The sequence below is a fragment of the Triticum aestivum genome, chromosome 4B (assembly GCF_018294505.1).
Source record: "Triticum aestivum cultivar Chinese Spring chromosome 4B, IWGSC CS RefSeq v2.1, whole genome shotgun sequence".
Taxonomy (NCBI): Eukaryota; Viridiplantae; Streptophyta; class Magnoliopsida; order Poales; family Poaceae; genus Triticum; species Triticum aestivum.
In genome coordinates, this window is record NC_057804.1 from 619,765,693 (window position 1) to 619,789,946 (window position 24,254).

Here is a 24,254-nt window from a genome sequence, read left to right on the forward strand (position 1 = left end):
GTGCATGCCAGGTGTTCGACAGAATGATTTTGGCATGTAGGGATTTTTCCTTGAGCTGGTTTTTGGTGGAGTGGTCTCTCATTGCAACTAGAGGTTGCCTGAATTTTTGTGGAATTTTTGGAGGAGTGGAGATATGAATTTCACCAAATTTGACAAATCTGGTTCAAACTTGCAGAGGGTGAATTTTGAAAATGTTGAAAGGAAGAAGAGTGGGTCATGATGGTTCTAGGTTGTGGGTGCAAAGGACTATCCAGGGGAGTTGAGTTGAGGTCAAAAATCAAATGCATTAAGGTACTTGCTTTGCAAATGACTTAGGCTCAAACTAAAGGACAAAATTGTTTTTGGAAAAGAAACAAATGAGATAAAATCCAAAAATGGATATTATTGGTTGGGACAGAATGTTGGGTTGATCCAAAGTGGAAGGAGGGGTTTTGGGAAAAAAATTACCATAGGAGGCATGGTAAAATCAAGAGGGATCAAAACCAAATAAAGCCCAAAACCAAAAAGGTTTTCTTTTTGAAAACAAAAACCACAAAAAAATTGGAGTGTCACAGATATTATGCTTAAAGGCCGCTAGGGCTTCGGCATCCGAACAGTCGACGATTTGGTTCTTTTTAATTAGGAACTAAATCCAGAATTTCCTGGCTGACTCTCCGAGTTGTTGGGTTATGTGACTTAAGTCATCAGCGTCCGATGGTCGCACGTAAGTGCCTTGGAAGTTGTCAAGGAACGCGTCCTCCAGGTTCTCCCAACTGCCAATGGAGTTTGTCGGCATGCTGTTCAGCCAATGTCGAGCCGGTCCTTTGAGCTTAAGGGGGGGATACTTGATGGCATGTAGGTCATCGCCGCGGGCCATGTGAATATGGAGAAGGAAATCTTCCATTCATACCGCAGGGTCTGTTGTGCCATTGTATGATTCGATGTTCACGGGTTTAAACCCTTCTAGGAATTCATGATCCATTACTTCATCAGTGAAGCATAGGGGGTGTGCGGCGCCTCTTTGCCGGGATGTATCACGACGTGGTTTGGATGAATCTGGTCGGTTGTGCTCGGTCCGGCCGGACTTGTTTTTGGTATATCCGGCGTGATGATTATCTTTACACGTGGTGGCGCGCCCCCGTGATCCGTACATCGATCTTGACTGTGCTGCTTTGTTTTCTGGTATGTTTCACAGGTCTTACGTGTAGCCCCTGGCCGTAGTGTGTTGGCGGCGGGGTGCAGGCTGGTGTTCAGGCTTTAGTGCCTCCTCCTCGAGTTGAGGTAGCAACCTGTGCTTTGGGTAATATTTGGTTGGGTGCTCGAGTCCGTATTCCTAGGCTGCCAGGACCTCAGTCCATCTGTCTGTTAGCAGATCTTGATCAGCTTGGAGCTGCTGCTGCTTCTTCTTCAGGCTTCTTGCAGTGGCTATATGTCGGCGCTTGAAGCGCTCCTGCTCGACGGGATCCTCAGGCACGACAAGTTCATCGTCACCGAGGCTCACCTCGTCTTCGGAGAGAGGCATATAGTGTCGTCCTCCAAGTCTCCGTCCGTTGCCTGTTCATATGGGCTAGCTTGCCCGTCCCCCTGCTCGGCCTGCCCAAAGTTAGGCTGGTCGGGATTGTATTTGTCTTCGGCACCATCCGGATTGCTATTGTCTCCTCTGCCGGTATTCCTGTGGCGGGGCTTAGAGCGGTGCTGATGACGCCCATGCTTTGATTGCTTCCCTAAGGGGTTATCTTCTGTTGCCTCATCGCCATTGTTTTCTTTGGGAGTGTCCACCATATATATATCATATGAAGAGGTGGCTGTCCAGCGCCTTGTGGGCGGTGGTTCCTGTTCTTCTCCCGCATCAACGTCCATACCGTCGATGTCTTCGGAGTCGAAGTCGAGCACGTCGGTTAAATCATCGACATTAGCAATTAAGTGGGTGGTGGGTGGGTAACGAATTTCTTCGTCTTCCGCTTCCCACTTGAGCTGGACATAGTTTGGCCAAGAGTCTCCTAACAAAGAGAGAGACCTTAATGAATTTAGCACGTCACCGAAGGGTGAGTGCCGAAAGATGTCCGCGGCGGTGAACTCCATGATTGGTGCCCAATCAGATTCGATGGTCACGGATGCACGCGGTCTGGAACCTAAGACCGGAGACAAGTTCGGGGGTTCGGTGACACAGATTTCCTTAGAGGCAGAGTCTGTGTTCGGATCCAACGCCGTTGAGTGTGCGGCCTCCGTGGCAGGGTCCATCCACCCGTCGTCGGATGGCGCGATCTGCTCCAGATTGAAGTCCGGAGCTGTAGCAGGTGCAATATCCCGAATACTGTCCGACGGCAGATCTAAGTCGTGCTCGTCATGACCATTCGGCGCTCCTGATGCAGGCCCGAATCCATCGAAGATCAAGTCTCCGCGGATGTCGGTCGCGTAGTTCAAGTTTCCGAACCTGACCTGATGGCCAGGGGCGTAGTTGTTGATCTGCTCCAGATGGCCAAGCGAGTTGGCCCGCAGTGCGAAGCCGCCGAACACGAAGATCTGACCGGGGAGAAAAGTCTCACCCTGGACAGTATTGTTGTTGATGATTGAAGGAGCCATCAAACCTTGCAGCGACGACACAGAGGAACTCTCAATGAAAGCACCAATGTCGGTGTCAAAACCGGCGGATCTCGGGTAGGGGGTCCCGAACTGTGCATCTAAGGCTAATGGTAACATGAGGCTGGGGACACGATGTTTACCCAGGTTCGGGCCCTCTCGATGGAGGTAATACCCTACTTCCTGCTTGATTGATCTTGATGATATGAGTATTACAAGAGTTGATCTACCACGAGATCGTAGAGGCTTAGCCCTAGAAGCTGGCCTATGATTATGATTGTTCTTGTCCTATGGACTAAACCCTCTAGTTTATATAGACACCGGAGGGGGCTAGGGTTACACAGAGGAGGAGATCTAACATCTGAATCGCCAAGCCTGCCTTCCACGCAAAGGAGAGTCCCATCTGGACATGGGACGAAGTCTTCAATCTTGTATCTTCATAGTCCAACAGTCCGGCCAAAGTATATAGTAGGGCTGTCCGGATACCCCCTAATCCAGGACTCCCTCATGCCCCCCCTGCCCCTGTATATAAAGGAGAAAGGGGGGAGGCCAGCCGTCCCCTAGGGCGCGCCCCAAGAGGGGAGTCCTACTAGGACTACTAGTCCTAGTAGGATTCCACCAAGAGGGGAAGAGGGGGAAGGAAGGAGAGGGAGAGGGAGTAGGAAAGGGGCCGCCGCTCCCCCTTCCCTAGTCCAATTCGGACCCAAGGGGGAGGGGGAGTAGGGCCTGCCCTGGCTTCCCCTCTCTCTCTCCACTAAGGCCCAATGTGGCCCATTAGTTCCCCGGGGGGTTCTGGTAACCCCTCCAGCACTCCAGTTTACCCGAAACTATCCGGAACACTTCCGGTGTCCAAATATAGTCGTCCAATATATCAATCTTTATGTCTCGACCATTTCGAGACTCCTCGTCATGTTTGTGATCTCATCCGGGACTCCTAACAAACTTCGGTCATCAAAAACACATAACTCATAATACATATCATCATCGAACGTTAAGCGTGCGGACACTATGGGTTCGAGAACTATGTAGACATGACCCAGACACATCTCCGCTCAATAACCAATAGCAGAACCTGGATGCTCATATTGGCTTCTACATATTCTATGAAGATCTTTATCGGTCAAACCGCATAACAACATACGTTGTTCCCTTTGTCATCGGTGTGTTACTTGCCCGAGATTCGATCGTCGGTATCATCATACCTAGTTTAATCTCGTTACCGGCAAGTCTCTTTACTCATTCTGTAATACTTCAACCTGCAACTAACTCATTAGTTACGATGCTTGCAAGCCTTATAGTGATGAGCATTACCAAGAGGGCCCAGAGATACCTCTCCAAAACACGGAGTGACAAATCCTAATCTCGATCTATGCCAACCCAACAAACACCTTAGGAGACACCTGTCGAGCATATTTATAATCAACCTTTCATGTTGTGACGTTTGATAGCACATAAGGTGTTCCTCCGGTATTCGGGAGTTGCATAATCTCATAGTCTAAGGAACATGTATAAGTCATGAAGAAAGCAGTAGCAATGAAACTGTAACGATCATAATGCTAAGCTAACAGATGAGTCATGTCCATCACATCATTCTCCTAATGACGTGATCCCGTTCATCAAATGACAACACATGTCTATGGTTAGGAAACATAACCATCTTTGATTAGCGAGCTAGTCTAGTAGAGGCATACTAGGGACACTATGCTTTGTCTATGTATTCACACATGTACTAAGTTTCTGGTTAATACAATTCTAGCATGAATAATAAACATTTATCATGATATAAGGAAATATAAATAATAACTTTATTACTGCCTCTAGGGCATATTTCCTTCATGTTCATACAGAACTACGGTCAAATCTATTTAGGAAAGATGGTAAGATTTTTACATTTGTCCTCGGTGCATCTTTTGCATACATTATTTTTTAAGCTAAACTTCATTGCTAAGTATGTTACTACGATGTTCATTAACAGGGACTCCTTATGATAGTTGTGCCTCAGTGGATCGAGGCTAAAGGTCGCATTTCCATGGTTAGCATACGGCCAAGACATGCTACATTGCACATGAGTGCATTCAGGATTTCTAAAAGCGAGCAAGTCTTAATAGTCAAAGACTGGAACAAAATTGTGAAGGATCGTAGAGAAGTACTAGGGGGCAGCAATCAGAAGCGCAGCCCACAATTAGGAGACAGGTTCATCTGCATGCTCCAATATGATGAATGAGGAGTGCTACACATGTTCTATGCTATTTTACCTCAGAGAGAGTAGCATGAGTGATTAGTGATACGTCTCCAGCGTATCTATAATTTTTGATTGTTCCATGCTATTATATTACCTGTTTTGGATGTTTATGGGCTTTATTTTATACATTATTATCATTTTTGGGACTAAACTACTAACCGGAGGCCCAACCCGTATTGTTGTTTTTTGTCTATTTCAATATTTCGAAGGAAAGGAATATCAAACGGAGTCCAAACGGAAAAACCTTCGGAAGCATGATTTTTGGAACGAACGTGATCCAGACGACTTGGAGTGCAAGTCAAGAAGCAGCCGAGGCGGCCACGAGAGGGTAGGGCGCCCCCCCCCCTATAGGGTGCGCCCCCCTGACTCGTGGGCCCCTCGGGCGGCCACCGACGTACTTCTTCCTCCTATATAAGCCTACATACGCCAAAAACATCCAGGGAGCAACCAAAACACAATTTCCACCGCAGTAACCTTCTGTATCCGCGAGATCCCATCTTGGAGCCGTCGTCGGCGTTCTGCCGGAGGGGGAATCCACCACGGAGGGCTTCTACATCAACACCATAGCCTCTCCGATGAGTTGTGAGTAATTTACCATAGACCTTTGGGTCCATAGTTATTAGCTAGTTGGCTTCTTCTCTCTTTTTTGGATCTCAATACGATGTTCTCCCCCTCTCTTGTGGAGATCTATTCGATGTAATCTCTTTTTGCGGTGTGTTTGTTGAGATCCGATGAATTGTGGGTTTATGATCAAGTTTATCTATGGATAATAATTGAATCTTCTCTAAATTCTTTTATATGATTGAGTTATCTTTGCAAGTCTCTTCGAATTATCGGTTTGGTTTGGCCTACTAGATTGATCTTTCTTTCCATAGGAGAAGTGCTTAGCTTTGGGTTCAATGTTGCAGTGTTCTTACCCAATGACAGAAACGGTTGCAAGACACGTATTGTATTGTTGCCATCAAGGATAAAAAGATGGGGTTTATATCATATTGCTTGAGTTTATCCCTCTACATCATGTCATCTTGCTTAATGCGTTACTCTATTCTTATGAACTTAATACTCTAGATGCATGCTGGACAGCGGTCGATGTGTGGAGTAATAGTAGTAGATGCAGGCAGGAGTCGGTCTACTTGTTGCGGACGTGATGCCTATACACGTGATCATGCCTAGATAACGTCATAACTATTCGCTTTTCCATCAATTGCTCAACAGTAATTTGTTCACCCAGCGTAATACTTATGCTCTCGAGAGAAGCCACTAGTGAAACCTATGGCCCCCGGTTCTATCTCTTACCATATTTGCTTCCAATCTACTTTTATTTGTATCTTTATTTTCTGCATCTATATTATAAAATACCAAAAAAATATTTATCTTGTCATATTATCTCTATCAGATCTCACTTTCGCAAGTGGCCGTGAAGGGATTGACAACCCCTTTATCGCGTTGGTTGCGAGTTCTTTGTTTGTTTGTGTAGGTTCGTGGGACTTGTTGAGGAGCCTCCTACTAGATTGATACCTTGGTTCTCAAAAACTAAGGGAAATACTTACGCTACTGTGCTGCATCACCCTTTCCTCTTCAAGGAAAACCAACGCAAGCTCAAGACCTAGCAAGAAGGATTTCTGGCGTCGTTGCCGGGGAGGTCTTCTCTCAAGTCAAGACATACCAAGTACCCATCACAAACTCATCTCCCTCGCATTTACATTATTTGCCATTTGCCTCTCGTTTTCCTCTCCCCCACTTCACCCTTGCCGTTTTATTTGCCCTCTCTTTCCCAATCTCTTCTCTCTTTTGCTTGCCCTTTCGTTTGCTCATTTGGTTGGAATAGATGCTTATTTATTGCTAAACAGAGAACCTAAGATCTATGGATCCTCATCCACTTGGTAATCTTTTTAAGAGATCCAATTATGATGAACCAATTGCTAGTGAGTTTTGTGCACTAGATTATCTTTATGAAGCTTTGCTAAAAAATTGTGAATCTGATAATTATGATGATGAAATTTATGACGAGATTCACGATAACTCCTTGAATAAAAACCATGATTGCAATGATTTTCCTATAAATTCTCTTGATGTCAATTGTGCTAATAATATGCAAAACCCTAAGCTTGGGGATGCTAGTTTTGCTATGTCTACTACTTGTTTCAATGATCATGATTGGGGTGATTCTTCTTATAACCTTGAAAATTTATTTAAGACCCATGATGAATATGAGATTGATAATAGTGTTTGCAATAATATTGAAAGTGGGTTTGGAAGAGTGTCAACTGTAGATCCCACATATTTGGAGTATGTTCAATCTTATGATATTGTTGATAAAAGTGGGTTCAGAAAGGCCATGACTTTAGTTAATGTTAATCCCACTATCTTGGAAGAGTGTCAACTTTGCATGCATGTGGATCATGTTGAGAATATGTTTTGTGATAGCTATTTTTTTAATTTTGCTATGATCCTACATGTAATTATTATGAGAGAGGTAAATATGGTCGTAGAAATTTTTATCTTATTAAATTACCTCTCGTCATGTTGAGATTGCTATCGTCTCTTTCTTCTTCCTTGCATATGCTAGTTCTTGCTTGCCTTGCAAATTTGTTTGCTTATAATATGCCTATGCATAGGAAGTATGTTATACCTATAGGTGTTTGTCACGTGTTTCATGATGCTCTCATTATGCTTCAATTCTTGTCTTTCATGTGAGCATCATTGAAATCTCAATGCCTAGCTAAAAAGGCTTTAAAGAAAAGCGCTTGTTGGGAGACAACCCAATATTTTTCCTTGATCTTATTCAATAAAATTTTGTTTCTACTTTATGTTTAGATGTGTTTTCATGTTTTGTTTAGTGTTTGTGCCAAGTAGAACCTATAGGATAACCTATGATATGAGTTGATTTGATTCTGCTGAAAAACAGAAACTTTGCGCTCACGAGAAAAAATTCAATAAATCACAGGAATGATATTTTGCATTGATTCGTTTTTATGCTGTTCAATAAACAGATTTTTTAGGACGTCCTATTTTGGTAGGATTTTTGAGGTTGCATAAGTTTGCGTTGGTTACAGATTGCTACAGACTGTTCTGTTTTTGACAGATTCTGTTTTTCGTGTGTTGTTTGCTTATTTTGATGCATCTATGGCTAGTATGTAAGGGTATGAACCATAGAGAACTTGGAATAAAGTAGCTTTAACACAAATTTAAATAAAGAATGAGTTCATTAAAGTACCTTATGTGGTGGTTTTGTTTTCTTTCACTAACGGAGCTTATGAGATTTCCTGTTGAGTTTTGTGTTGTGAAGTTTTCAAGTTTTGGGTAAAGATTTGATGGACTATGGAATAAAGGGTGGAAAAAGCCTAAGCTTGGGGATGCCCAAGCCACCCCAATATATTGAACAGTCGCCAAAAGCCTAAGCTTGGGGATGCCCCCGGAAGGCATCCCCTCTTTCGTCTTTGTTCATTGGTAACTTTACTTGGAGCTATATTTTTATTTGCTACATGATATGTGTTTTGCTTGGAGCGTCGTGTATTATATTAGTCTTTGCTTATTAGTTTACCACAATCATCCTTGCTGTAACACACCTTTTGGGAGAAGCCTCTTTGATTGAAATTTATTAGAATACTCTATGTGCTTCACTTATATCTTTTGAGCTAGATAGTTTTTGCTCTAGTAATTCACTTATATCTTTTAGAGCACGGTGGTGGATTAATTTTAAAGAAATTGTTGATCTCTCATGCTTCACTTATATTATTTTGAGAGTCTTTTAGAACAGCATGGTCTTTTCTATGGTTATAAATTGGTCCTAGAATGATGAGCATCCAAGTTGGGTATAATAAAAACTATCATAGGAAGTGAATTGGATACTATGATCAACTTGATACTTGATGATTGTTTTGAGATAGGGAGGTAGTGATATTAAAGTCATTCTAGTTGGGTGATTATGAATTTAAATAATGCTTGTGTTGAAGTTAGCAAGTCCCGTAGCATGCACGTATGGTTAAAGTTGTGTAACAAATTTGAAGCATGAAGTGTACCTGGCTTGTGCATCCTTATGAGTGGCGGTCGGGGACGAGCGATGGTCTTTTCCTACCAATCTATCCCCCTAGGAGCATGTGTGTAGTGCTTGGTTTTTGATGACTTCTAAATTTTTGCAATAAGTATATGAGTTCTTATGACTAATGTTGAGTCCATGGATTATACGCACTTTTACCTTTCCATCATTGCTAGCCTCTTCGGTACCGTGCATTGCCTTTTCTCACCTTGAGAGTTGATGCAAACTTCGCCGGTGCATCCAAACCCCGTGATATGATACGCTCTATCACACATAAACCTCCTTATATCTACCTCAAAACAGCCACCATACATACCTATTTATGGCATTTCCATAGCCATTCCGAGATATATTGCCATGAAACTTTCCACCATTCTGTTTATCATCATCATAACATACATTACTTTTGTCATATTGCCATAGCATGGTCATGTAGTTGACATCGTATTTGTGGCAAAGCCACCATGCATAATGTTTATACATGTCACTCTTGATTCATTGCACCATCCCGGTACACCGCCGGAGGCATTCATATAGAGTCATATCTTGTTCTAGTTTCGAGTTGTAATTCATGTGTTGTAATCAATAAAAGTGTGATGATCATCATTATTAGAGCATTGCCCAAAAAGAAAAAAAAGAAAGGCCAAAAAGAAAAAGAAAAAGGCCAAAAGAAAAAAAGAAAAAGAAAAAAAGGAGACAGAAAAAAAGGAAAGAAAATAAATAAATAAAAGGGCAATGCTACTATCTCTTTTTCCACACTTGTGCTTCAAAGTAGCACCTTGTTCTTTATTGAGTCTCATATATTGTGCTTCAAAGTAGCACCATGTTCTTCATGTAGAGAGTCTCATAGGTTGTCACTTTCATATACTAGTGGAAATTTTCATTATAGAACTTGGCTTGTATATTCCTACGATGAGCTTCCTCAAATACCCTAGGTCTTCGTGAGCAAGCAAGTTGGATGCACACCCACTAGTTTTCTTTTGTTGAGCTTTCATTCATTTATAGCTCTAGTGCATCCGTTGCATGGTAATCCCTACTCCTCATGTTGACATCAATTGATGGGCATTCCCATAGCACATTGATTATCCTCGTCAATGTGAGACTTTCTCCTTTTTTGTCTTCTCCACACAATCCCCAATCATTATTCTATTCCACCCATAGTGCTATATCCATGGCTCACGCTCATGTATTGCGTGAAGGTTGAAAAAGTTTGAAATTATTTAAGTACGAAACAATTGCTTGGCTTGTCATCGGGGGTATGGAAGTTGGGAACATCTTTGTGTGACGAAAATGAAGCATAGCCTAACTATATGATTTTATAGGGATGAACTTTCTTTAGCCATGTTATTTTGAGAAGACATGATTGCTTTTATTAGTATGCTTGAAGTATTACTATTTCTTTTGTCAATATGAACTTTTATCTTGAATCATTTGGATCTGAACATTCATGCCACAATAAAGAAAATTACATTGAGAATTATGCTAGGTAGCATTCCACATCAAAAATTCTGTTTTTATCATTTACCTACTCGGGGACGAGCAGGAATTAAGCTTGGGGATGCTTGATACGTCTCCAATGTATCTATAAATTTTGATTGTTCCATGCTATTATATTAACTGTTTTGGATGTTTATGGGCTTTATTTTATACATTATTATCATTTTTGGGACTAATCTACTAAACGGAGGCCCAGCCTGTATTGCTGGTTTTTTGTCTATTTCAGTATTTCGAAGGAAAGGAATATCAAACGGAGTCCAAACGGAACGAAACCTTCGGAAGCGTGATTTTTGGAACGAACGTGATCGAGAGGACTTGGATTGCATGTCAAGAAGCATCCGAGGCGGCCACGAGAGGGTAGGGCGCCCCCCTGTCTCGTGGGCCCCTCGGGCGGCCACCGACGTACTTCTTCCTCCTATATAAGCCTACATACCCCGAAAACATCCAGGGAGCAACCAAAACACAATTTCCACCGCCGTAACCTTCTGTATCCGTGATATCCCATCTTGGAGCCGTCGTCGGCGTTCTGCCGGAGGAGGAATCCACCACGGAGGGCTTCTACATCAACACCATAGCCCCTCTGATGAGTTGTGAGTAGTTTACCACAGACCTTCGGGTCCATGGTTATTAGCTAGTTGGCTTCTTCTCTCTTTTTGGATCTCAATACAATGTGCTCCCCCTCTCTTGTGGAGATCTATTCGATGCAATCTCTTTTTGCGGTGTGTTTGTCGAGATCCAATTAATTGTGGGTTTATGATCAAGTTTATCTATGGATAATAATTGAATCTTCTCTAAATTCTTTTATATGATTGAGTTATCTTTGCAAGTCTCTTCGAATTATCGGTTTGGTTTGGCCTACTATATTGATCTTTCTTGCCATGGGAGAAGTGCTTAGCTTTGGGTTCAATCTTGCGGTGTTCTTACCCAGTGACAGAAAGGGTTGCAATACAAGTATTGTATTGTTGCCATCGAGGATAAAAAGATGGGGTTTATATCATATTGCTTGGGTTTATCCCTCTACATCATGTCATCTTGCTTAATGCGTTACTCTATTCTTATGAACTTAATACTCTAGATGCATGCTGGACAACGGTCGATGTCTGGAGTAATAGTAGTAGATGCAGGCAGGAGTCGGTCTACTTGTTGCTGGCGTGATGCCTATACACATGATCATTCCTAGATAATGTCATAATTATTCGCTTTTCTATAAATTGCTTGACAGTAATTTGTTCACCCACCGTAATACTTATGCTCTCGAGAGAAGCCACAAGTGAAACCTATGGCCCCCGGGTCTATCTCTTATCATATTTGCTTCCAATCTACTTTTATTTGCATCTTTATTTTCTGCATCTATATTATAAAATACCAAAAATATATTTATCTTATCATATTATCTCTATCAGATCTCACTTTCGCAAGTGGCCGTGAAGGGATTGACAACCCCTTTATCGCGTTGGTTGCGAGTTCTTTGTTTGTTTGTGTAGGTTCGTGGGACTTGTTGAGGAGCCTCCTCTGGATTGATACCTTGTTTCTCAAAAACAGAGGGAAATACTTACGCTACTATGCTGCATCACCCTTTCCTCTTCAAGGAAAACCAACGCAACCTCAAGACGTAGCAATTAGCTAGCTAGAATGAGTGTTGGTGGTGATGACTATGATGATTATTATTAGCTAGTGTTGGTGGTGATTAGCTATGACTATGATGATTAAATAGTGTTGGTGGTAATAACTATGATGATTATTAGCTAGTGTTGTTGGTGATGATATGATGCAAGAGTTTTTATATTAATATGATGATAATGATGATGATGATGAGTTAATATATCATTGGGTGAAAGATCCGCGGATTAGTTTCAAGTGAATGGATCCTAAGTGATCAAGTCATGGATTATCGTGATAATCCATGACTTGGTGACTTAGGATCCATCCATTTGAAACTAATCCACAGTTCTTTCACCTAGTGATTTAATAACTCATTATAATGTAATAACAATCCCTAAATATATATTGTATGAAAACTTTTATAAAGGTGTATGAATACGACCTAAAATTAAAAAGAAATAGAATATGGAATAATAGTAGTATACTACTAAGTAGATATACTAAGTAACTACCAGTAATTACCAGTAGCGGTTGTTGCACCGCGCGCTACTACTAAGTAGATATAGTAGTAGCGCGTGTCAAAAAACGCTACTGCTAACCTTTAGCTGTAGCACCGTATCATTAGCACGGTTACCCACACTACTGATAGGCCAATAACCCGCGCTACTACTAGGCTTTTCCCTAGTAGTGGTTATTTTCTCGCACCTCCTCTAATTCACATCCATATAAATGGTATGAGCCCAGTATCCCAAATTTCTCTCGGAGGCTTCACTATCTCCATCTACAACATCCATATGTGCAATTTTTGATCTATACAATCTTCTTTACTAAGCAGGGAAGCAGCCATCAATCCATACCACTGCAAAAATCATAATAAGCAAGCAATCATACAAAATTCTCACTACATACCATCAACATCAATCACTACATGTTTGCACCATCCAAATCAGCATACAGTTTAGCAAACAATTGAGCATACCATTTTTGTCAGTGCTAAACGGAGAAGAAAGGCGAAGCAAAGATATAAGAGGGAGACACGATGAGACAGAGAGGGACATAGAGGCATGGGATGAGAGGACCTCACCAGCAACGGTGAGGCTGGCTCGGGCGAAGACGCCACCTCCTACAGGGCAGAAGGGACGGGACGTGGGCACGAAGGTGATGAGGATGGCGGCAGATAGGACGGTGTGGCGGCATAGGGAACCTGCCATCGGGATGCCTTTGGGTCGTGGCAGCCGGCTGGCGGCACGAACCCTAACTCAGGTAGAGTGCTTGTGGGTGGGGACGAACGAGTGTGGGGAATGAACGTGAGCCTTCTCGCTAGATTCATTCGTTTTGGGCCTCGCTCGCTTGGCCCGAGTAGCATTTCGGTCATAAATAGGATGTCCAATAGAGGTAGTCATTAAAAATGAATCATTTTCTTTTGAGGGGCCGGTGAGAATCGTCAGAAACACCAACTTTAGATGATACTAAAATGACCAAGGAAACTAACTCCCTTCTACCTGCCCCCGCGTCGCCTAACCTAGGCGACACGGGGGGCGATCTGCCACCGTCGGCCCAAAGGCCTCCTCCCTCGTCCTCTTTCCCCTACCGCCGCCAGAGGCCACACCCGTAGCCTGGCCAGTGATGGCGGCGGCGGGGCTCCCCCCCCCCCCCGCATGGTGGCTGCATCTTCCCCTGGTGGCGGTGGCGCATGGAACTACGAGGCACCGGCGGCTTGGAGCAGCGGGTTCCCGATGGCGAGTGTGACAGCAGCGTCAATGCAAGCGTGATACCACGGTAGAGGATCCCCTATGGATGTGGCCTAGATCGCGGATCTCGATGTACCCAGATGGGCTTTGGCGGGCCAGCGGATCTGGTGAGCATCTACAGGCAGGCATGGTGGACCTAACGACGCCGGCCTATGCACCATGGTGGTGCCATGGCCGGTCAGGCGGCGGCGGCCTGGATTCTCCGTCTAGTCCCTGGCAGCGATTGCGGCGGTTCATGTACAAGTTGCTTGATGGAGGTCCTCTGTTCAGATCTGGGTGAAAACCTGGCCAAGGCCGGCGGTGACGGCGTTATTATGCGATGTTTCCTTCTTAAAGGCATCGCCAAGGAGAAGTTCAAGACAGCTATCTGCTATCTCCAGGGGACCCCTAGTTCAGTAGATCGGATGATGGCGACGCTCTTGTGTCGTTTCCCCCTTGGGGTGTCATTCTTGGAGGTGTACATGGACTCGAGGGAACGATGGTTGGTTTCTTTGGTGAGCGGTGCTTCACCTTAAACATTGATGGCGGCTGATCTCGGCAGCATGGTGCAGTGGAGACTTGGCGTCTAATGCTTGGAGGTAGACTTGTGCACGAGGAGGACACTGTCTGGTGTCATGGTGGCGTCGATGGCAGAGTGGCCTGACAAGGTAGAAGCCTCAATATCTGCTCTAAAGACAGGCATGTGGAATGATGGCGGCGACGACACATGTAAGTGCGTCAGACCAGTTTGCGCCAGACACGGTATGTGGTCGGCTAGGGCTTCCGACTTTTGATGATAGGCTTAGGTGAGCGGTCTAGGTATTTAGCCCAGCTCGCACCCCTTCTTCATATGGATAGGAGTAGTGGCATATGTTGCCAAGATGGCGGATTCAGGCATATTATTGTAATACTTTGTAAGGTCCTCGATAATAATCAATAAAGTGGCCGCATGTATCTCCCAGATGCAGAGGCCGGGGGTCATCCTTATTTTCTAAAAAAATGAAAAAAGATGATACTAAAATGCACTGTGATTCTTTTCACGAATACGCAAAAGCTTGCATGTCATTCCATTGATAGAAGGAAAAGAATGAGTACAGCGGGGGATACAACACATGACACGAACACAGACAGGCGTGCACATGGTGCCCAGAGCAGAGAGACAAGGGATGCTCAGCCCAAACACAGGATACATCACAGCTAAACCTACCAAGCCAAACCCAAGGGCGGAAATGCCAATCCAACAAGAAGTTAAACATCTCACGAGCCAAAACCGAGGACATCGCGAGCAAGCAAGATAGTGCCTTCAAGAATGAATATGGCGCCGAGACGCCATCGCCATCCGGTCCGGAGGAACTGGGCCTAGGGTTTCCACTGAGCTTGAAGAGGGGCGCAGCTGAAGGCCTTGGCAATGCCTCCAAGAAGGAAACGACACCCGCGCATGCCGTCGTTGCCAGCACCGGCAAGCGGAGCAGGGATCTCTCCCTGGCCTGAAGCTGAGCAATCCCATAGCCGCGGAATTAGGAATCGAAGATGAGGAACCCGAAGTTGGTCGGAACCACCATGCCGAAAGGGGGGGTTGGCAGGGGCTGCGCCTGCCGTCGAAGGGTGGCAACGCCTCCAGAACGGCGAACATTGGATTTGGAAAAAGGGGAGGCTTTGATGTACATGGTAGGGCAGGCGACGAAGCGAACCACATAGGGGGTCGGGGCGACGGCGTCTAGCGACGCCGGCAAGCTAGGACTATAGAGACGCAGATCCGAGTTGTCTTGGCCGTAGCCGTCGCGACGTCGGTGAGCCTGGTGAGCTGGAAGGGACGCAGCCACCCGGTCATCGTGGCTGGAGCTGCCCAGCAGAGGACGCCTGCAGCGAGGGACAACGGAGAGACGCGGGACCAAGACCGCCGGGGCCGGAACAGCTCCAGCAAGGACCCATCGCGAGGTGCCCAGCGCCTATCACAACCACACAAACATCGCCGTCTCCGCGCGAGAACCGTCACCGTTGCTCGGGAGAAGAAAGTGCCGCCGGAGACGAGGGAGGTGCCTGCACACGGAAGGCAGGCGAAGACCACCCCCGCAACCAGCCGCAGGCCCCACACCGCTCCGACGGCCAACAACAGCACCAGAAGGGTCGCGCCGCCGCGAGGGGTGGGGGGGCTGCAGCTCCGCCACCGGATTGGCAGGCACAGGCGGCAGCAGCTGGAAGAGGGCGTCGGGGACGCGTCGGGGAAGGAACCCGGGCGTGCTGGCGGAGGCGCGTGGGTGGGGGGGTGGCGCCCGCGACGACCAGGGAGGCACGCTGCCGGGGGAGGCACGGCGAGCCTGCAGCGGGGAGGGGGGAAATCCGGCCGCTCCGCACGCCCTGGGCGCACCGCCGCCGCACCGAACCAGCAGGGAAGCCGCCGCGGGTGGAGGAGGGTCGGGCGTGGAGTGGGGCGAGGGTTGGGGGCGTGAGTGGGCAGATCCGCCCCGTCGCCGCCTTCCTGGGGTCCGGCACGGCTTCGCCTGCCGGCCCTCCGGAGGCAGCGATGCGGGGGAGGGCGGCGGAGGGGGCTGTTACTGCCGGCGGCTAGGGTTCCCCATGTGTTGCCAAAGAAGGGCGACGCGGGAAGGGGGGGGGGTCTTTCACCGGCGACAAGGAAGAAGTTGATCCTGTGAGCCCGTGCTTCATCAACTGTGATTCTTGAATGATTCTAACCAACTCAAGATACTGTGATTCTTCGGTTTTGATTCGGCGATGATACTAAAATGCACCGTGACTCTCTAGAGTAGAGTCAAAAGAACTCGACCCTAGTATCTTGAGTCAAAAGAACACATAGACGCATGCTCGCCGATTTCCTCCCACTGTATTTATAATTTTTTGTCTCTCACATGCAAGCATGTATATTCATGAAAATTTGCATAGTTATAGTACACTAGTATGCCCGCTTGTACACAATTTTTTCTAATTTTTCACGCCATAAAATCCTTTTTTAAGTTCTTCGACTGAAACTACATGTTTTTAGGCCACTGCTAGGCGCCGGCGCGCCGGCCCATATTTGGGCCGGTCGGCTGCCCAGCGTTAGATAAGATCGCCTCGAACCGTTAGATTCCATACAGACTGGTCAATACGGGCTCCCCTCCTTCCGCTTTTCATGCGCTCAGACCTCCGCCCTGTCCAGATCGCATCGTCGACGGGCCGCGTCCCCAGCAACCTCCTTCCCACATGCAAAGGGGCCGCTTCTATCACCGTCCCCTCATCTTGCTTCCTCCTATTGCCGGAAGGGCTAGGCGTCTCATGCCGGTGACCGGTTGTAGCAAAACCAAACACGAGAGCATGGCGTCTCAAGTTTGAAAGCAAAAACACATGCTTCCAGCAAAAAATTGATACGGCTCCAGCAAAACAATAACATGGTTCCAACAAAAAATGATACGTTTCCAGCTAAACATTGACATTTTTCTAGCAAAAATAACACATGGTTCCAGCAAAAAATTGATATAGTTCCAGCAAAATTTAAAGTGGTTTTCCAGCAAAAATACAATGCAGCAAAAAATCATGGCATCGTCGCCGTAGCCGCCCTAGCACCATCCTCGCTGTAGCCGCCCCAGCAGCATCCTCGCCGGTTGTAGCAACTCAAAAAGCTGGTTCCAGCAAAAAACTTATGTAGCAAAAAATCATGGAGCCCGCCGCCGTAGCTGCCCCCTTCCTGTTGAAGCAAATCAAAACACCGGTTCCAGCAAAATCAGAAAAGGGGTTCCAGCAAAAATCAAGAAAATACAGCAACTTACCGCGCCGCCGTTGTCGCCGCCCACCATCGTCCTTGCTGGTTGAAGCAAATCCCCGCGCCGGTTGAAGCAAATCCTCCCGTGGCCGTCCCTTTCCTATTGGAGCAAATCCTCCACTGGTTGAAAGCAAATCCCCCCGTGCGTCGCTGCCGCTCCGAGGACGCAACAGCCTTCACCGAGGGCCGACCTCTCCACTGCCTCGCATGGGCGCAGCTCGCCGCGGTGGCAGAGGATCTCGTCGGCAACGCATGGGACGAGGTGGAAGCGGAGCTGTGGAGCTGAAGAAATGGCAGGGTCGCGAGGTGAGTGAATGACGGGATGAGTGGATCTGGTCATTTGAGAGAATAAGGTAAAGGGAGGGCGGTGGGCTGGACCCACTTAAGATGTGTGCGTGTAACGCCCGTGCAAGACCGGCCAAAGACTCGGCCGGCCCGCCGACTGGAAGCGTTTTCCATGTGTTTTACCGATTACTTGCGGCATAGCAAATTCGGGATGGTAGCAATATACAGTTTTGCTACAACTCATCTAGATGAGATATAATTTGGTCTCATTCACCTTTTATAACTATTGGATGTGATGCTATAAGATGTGTGTGTGCTGACGTGGGTTGTATTTGTTCTTGTTTTTAAAGTGAATGAGACCAAATTATAACTCATCTAGATGAGTTCTAGATACTCCCAGCAATATAACAGTAACACAGAAGTTACAAGACAATGCTTTTTTGGAACTCATAGAAAATGCAAGTGTATATATGCTACAGTTTGCTTGTGCTCAGCTTAGGCAGGCTTCCCATGGCCCTGGCCTTGTCACGGAGCAGGTACTTCTGCGTCTTGCCCGTCGAAGTCTTGGGCAGCTCGGCGAAGATCACCGTCTTGGGCGCCATGTAGCGGGGCAGCCGTGTCCGGCAGAATTCGATTATGTCAGCCTCCGTAGCGCTCGCTCCGTCCTTGAGGGTGACGAACGCGCACGGCGTCTCGCCCCAGTGCTCGTCCGGCCTGGCAACCACCGCCGCGTCGAGCACGGCAGGGTGGCCGAACAGCGCCGACTCCACCTCGATGGAGCTGATGTTCTCGCCGCCCGATATGATGATGTCTTTGGACCGGTCCTTGAGCTGGATGTATCCGTCGGGATGCCGCACGCCCAGGTCCCCTGAACGCAGCCACCCGCCGCTCATGGCCTCCGCCGTGGCCGCCGGGTCCTTGTAGTACCCGCTCATCACCGTGTTCCCCCGGAGCATGACCTCGCCCACGGTGCGCCCGTCGGAGGGCACACTCTCCATGGTCGCAGGGTCCTTGATTTCCAGGCCCTCCAGCATCACGTGCGGCACGCCCTGCCGCGCCCTGATCCGCGCGCGCTCGGCGGCCGGCAGCACGTCCCACTCTGGCTTCCACACGCACAGCGTCGCCGGTCCGTACGTCTCGGTGAGTCCATACCCGTGGACGACGTTGAACCCGAGCTCGTCCATCTTGGCCAGGATGTGCGGCGGCGGAGGCGCGCCGCCTGTGGAGACGCGCACCTTGACCGGCAGCGGCCTCTGCTCCGATGCCGGCGCGTTCACGAGCATGCTCAGCACCGTGGGCGCGCCTCCCATGTTGGTCACCCTGTGCCGCACGATGTGCTCGAAGACGGTCTTGGGAGCCAAGCTTCCGGCCATGCAGACGCTGGTGCCTCCCTGCGCCGCCGTGGCCCACACCATGCACCACCCGTTGCAGTGGAACATGGGCACGGTCCAGAGGTAAACCGGCATCGTCGGCATCTCGTTGCCCAGCGCTGCGGCCAGCGTGTTGAGGTAGGCGCCGCGGTGGCTGTAGATGACGCCCTTGGGCCGCGACGTCGTCCCCGACGTGTAGTTGAGGGATATCGGGTCGCACTCGTCGGCGGGCCACCTGATCCCGAAGCCGCGCGGCGCGCTCCTCAGCAGGGCCTCGTACTCCGGCACGCCATCGCTACCGATGCCGTCGCCGTCGGCGATCGTGACGAGGAGAGGCAGGCTGGCTCCGGCGTCAGCGAGGACCGCCAGGGCGTCGCGTGCGACGGCGAAGAACTGCGATTCCACGAGGAAGACTCTGGCCTCCGAGTGGCTCAGGAGGACGGACACCATGGCCGCGTCGTGCCGGGTGTTGAGCGTGCACAGCACACCGCCGGTCATCGGCACGCTGAAGTGCAGTTCGTACATGGCCGGCGTGTTCGCGGCCAGCACAGCCACCACGTCCCGGCGGCCGACGCCGAGGCGCGCGAGCGCGGACGCCCCGGCGAGGCACCGCTCCCTCGTGTCGCGCCACGAGTACTCCTTGTCGCCGAACACGACGGCCGTGCGCGCCCCGTACACGAGCGCGGCGCGCTCCAGGAAGCTCAGCGGCGTGAGGGGCGTGTAGTTGGCGTCGCACTTCACCGACCCCTCCATGGCGATGCCTTCGAGAAATGAGATCTCCGGACTCTGGAGCAATCCAGGCTACGTACGGTTGATGCAATGCGGATAGAGATAACATGCGGATTAATTTAGTCAAGTCCATGTGTGTTCACTTGGTATTAGTGATAGCGTTGGATGATTAAAACAAGGAACTTCAACAAACGCACGCGGCATCAGACAAGTGGAATCTCCTTTCCAGATGAAAAATGTACTACTTGCAGCTGGCTCTGGCTTTATGCGAAGCGGCAAAAACCACCGATTAAGACTGAATCATCAAAAATGCTAGACATATAGGATCTTACAGGCAATTACAGGCTCCTTCTAAACTAATTAAAAACTACCTAGTCACCCTGTAAAACTTCCCACCCCGTAATTGCCTGTAGATGTAGCAAAGCCCCTGAATCATATACTACAATTATTTGCTTAAGAAAACCACTGATTAAGACTGAATCATATACTATTATTTGCTTAAGAAAACCACCCTATCGAAAGTTTATTGGAAAATGACATTTTATCTTCAAAACTAGGAAAAACCAGCCCCTTGATTGTTAGAACCAGGCAACCAGGTAACTTTCAGTGAGACTTTGAGATGGCCTGGAAGTAGGAAGAGCTGGGGTGGTGCAGGGCGGGAACGTTTGGTTCCTGGGTGTATATACACCCTAAATGGAAAAAGAAGTTAGCAATTCAACAAAAAGTAAAAAAATCTGAAAATATTTTATTTTTGAAATAAACTTGACCTTTTATTGTACATGTGAGAAAAAAATCACGAAAATAAAATCACCCTTTGACTTCTTTTCAAAAAAGACAATTTTTCGGTCAAAATAATGTGAACCCTAAATTCTCTGTTGTTGACTCGCCTCCACGAGCTCGTCAACTCGTCGCCGGTGACCCTCTCTCTCTCTCTAGATTTGGGTGAGAGGGTGGATAACGAAATGGGCAAATAATTAAATATACCTAGGCCGGAAGCAATAATAAGAGGCACCCGACGCGTGAAATAAAGTCAAGCACACATCTCGGCACAAATCCGACGGAGAAGAAGGCTGACTAAAATTCACATTGTATTCAGTTGCATGCGGTATAGCAAACTAGGGATATTAATTGAAAAACTGAAAAAACAACTGTAAGATGCATTGGAACTCATACGCATTGCAAGTGTATGCTATTGCTTGCTTTGCCAGGTGCAGATACTTCTGGGTCTTGCCCTTTGAATTATTGCGAAGCTCGGCGAAGAGTACTGTCTTGGGCGCGATGTACAGCGACAGCCGCCGACGACAGAATTAGATGATTTCAACACACCTGGGCGCTCGCACCATCCTTGAGAGTGACAAACACGCCCACGCCTAGCCCTAGTGGTCGTCTGGCTTAGTGATCACCGCCACGTCGAGCATGCCGGGGTGGCCGAACATTGCTGACTCTACCACGGTGGAGTTCTCACCGCCTGAGATGATGATATCCTTGGACCGTGCCACACCAATGCCTAGAATGAAACAAGGTATTTTCCCCTTGGATCTCTATTTCAGAAACCATGTACCTACAAAGTTTTTAGAAAGGGAAGCAAAGCCCTTTACAGTTTTCACATACACACAGAAGCGTCTTTGCCAGTCAATTGTGGCAATCCTCAAAGCCAGCGGGTTGTTAGTGTTTGACAACAAGTAATGCAGAAGGTAAACATAGATAATTGTTGAACATTTTTATCCGAATACATGTTGACCATTTGTGGAATGCACGTTGAACATTTTCGACATACATGTTAAACAATTTCAGATACACGTTTGCATATTTTTTTCCGAATACATGTTGAACATTTTGTTAATTGCACAATGAACATTTGAAAATTACAAGTTGAATATTTTTATTAACACACGTTGAATATTTTTCATAAATGTCATTAACATATTTAAAGCATTTAAACATTTGCTAAGTGTTAGAACATTTTTTGATAAAATCACAAACCTCTTTTTGGATGGTACAAAACGTTGTTGTAATTTAAACGGACATGTTGAGCATTGTATAAATATTTTATGAAAATTTCACAAACATATTTTTGAAACACATGAATATTGCTGAAATGTAATGAACATTTTTACAAACTACGTCAACACCTTTTTTTTTTACTTTTTATAACTATATCAAAAACATCATGACCAGTTTTTTTTGAACCTGTGAACTTTAAAAAATATTCATGAACAACTTTTGGAATGGTAACAACATTTTTTAGAAGTTGTGCGATTTGTTTAATACTACATGAACATTATTCAAAATTCCTTTTATGCGTGATGAATGGTTTTGAAAATTTACCCCAGGATCTGCTATTGTTCCACACTTGTTTCTGGGAGCCGTCTTCTTTGTCGGTGAAGCTTTTGAGGGAGATGGAGTGCAATGGTCTTCTCAGCTCCCAGGTTGAGAGGGATGACACCCATGCCGGTCACACCGTCGTTGAACCCTAAGTCGGGGAAGTTTGTAGCCTTCGTGGGGTTCCTCGCGGGGGTTTTACTGAGCCACCGTAGCAATTCTTCAAACATGTCCTTTCCTTTTATGGAGTCAAATTGGTCAACCTAGATCTAGTGGCCATATCATTCATGTCTTTCTTCGCACATCTGTGATATAGCTGGTTGGGAATCGCCGAAGATTTGTACCCCTAGTGGTACTTCTTCGTGCTAGACAGATATAGGCAACAATCCAACACCTTGAGTACACATTAATAGATCTGGATGCTTCTACCCAAAAACTTGAACAAAGACAGAAATTCAAATCTGGCGTAATAAATAAGGAAAAAAGGCTTTGAAAGCACCGCCTAAGATCCTAACTACACGTAGAAACAATAGGCCCAAACCAATAAAAAATGTGTAACCAAAATCACAGAGTAGGACAATCAGACCTGGACGCCTCCGCTGCACAAACCTTCACAATGTTGACACCAAGAGGGCCAGTACTAGCAGAGAAAACAATGTTGAACCCTAAATTCCCCTCTACTGACTCGCCTCTACAAGATCGTCACCGACTATCCTCGCTCTCTCCTGATATGGATCTTGGTGAGTGGGTCAAAACCGGAATGAGGCAATAACTGAAAAAAAAAATTCAAGGATGCGTCAAAGATTGACGCATCAGCAGCATAGATAGAAGGGCCCAAGAAGGGCAAAGGAGTAGTTACAAGCCACGGTTACACAACCCCAGAGGTCCACATGCGGATCACTCGCCACTATCCAACCTATCTACCGAACATGGGAGAGAGTCCGATTCCTTAAGCAATCCAGCAGCCCTCCAGTCTCTACCTTCTAACTCGATCCTCCTGAGCACGGCGTCTGCCGAAGGCGAGGCACCATTGAACACGATGTCATTCCTGTGCTTCCATAGCATCCAGGCCACTAGTGTTACTACCGTCCATGTTTCCTTCCTTAGGTGTTTTTGTGGGTTGAGGGACGTCCACCATTTCACTAAGGTCGCGTCTATCGTCGGCATCCAGGAGGGTCTGCCCCAAGCATTGGTGAAGCCGGACCATACTTGACGAGCCAACACGCAGCCAAGCAGCAAGTGGTCGATTGATACCTGCGCCTGATCACAGAAGGGGCAAGCCGAGGGGTGAGGGAGCAGCCTTCTTTCCAATCTATCCGCCGTCCAGCACCTATTTCTTGCCGCTAGCCAGACGAAGAACTTGCAGGAATTAGGAGCTCTCGATTTCCAAATATGGGTGGCACCGTCCGCCTCTATCCTGCCGGCGAAGAAAGCCCTGTAGGCCGACTTAACCGAAAACTGCCCCGAGCTCTCCCAGGCCCAGTAGATCCTGTCCTCCGAGCCATGCGTGAGAACTACATCTTGCGTCTTGTCCACAAGCACCATGAACTCCCGCAGCGCGTCCGCACACATGTCCGGCGAGATGTCGAGCCACCAGCCCTCGGTCAGAGCCTGCCGAACAGTTTTCAGCCGGCTAGAACGCCTCACTAAGGCGTAGAGGTTGGGCGTCAGGTCCTCAAGTCTACCATCCCACAGCCACCAATCCGTCCAGAAGCGCACCGACTCGCCATCCCCAATAGTGCATCTCGTCGCAACCTTGTATAAGCCCAAAGACTCATGCGAAACCTGCATGTTAAACTCGGCCCAGGGTCTAAGGGGATCGGTTCGTTGGAGCCACGACCATCTGGCGCGCAAAGCAGTATTCATCAACCTCAAGTTGGGCACCCCGAGGCCTCCGAGATCCTTAGGAGCGCATACTCTGTCCCAGGCCACCAAACAATGTCCACCATGCACATCCCGACGCCCCTTCCATAGGAATCCACGACAGATCTTGTTGACCGCGGTGATCATCTTTACCGGCAAGTCAATCGCCATCATAGCATGCATTGGCATGGAGGCCAATGTAGAGCACAACAGCTCCAATTTGCCCGCACGGAAGAGAAGCCTGGCCTGCCAAGCGGGC

General features: G+C 47.2%; 1 protein-coding gene across 1 annotated transcript; it reads right to left on the minus strand.

Annotated features, from left to right (window-relative positions):
- Positions 1-18,056: 18,056 nt before the first annotated feature.
- Positions 18,057-19,867, minus strand: LOC123089429 (butanoate--CoA ligase AAE1-like). The gene has a single exon (XM_044511112.1). The coding sequence runs from the start codon at positions 19,832-19,834 to the stop codon at positions 18,185-18,187; it is 1,650 nt and encodes a 549-aa protein (XP_044367047.1). The 5' UTR covers positions 19,835-19,867; the 3' UTR covers positions 18,057-18,184.
- Between the last annotated feature and the right edge of the window lie 4,387 nt (positions 19,868-24,254).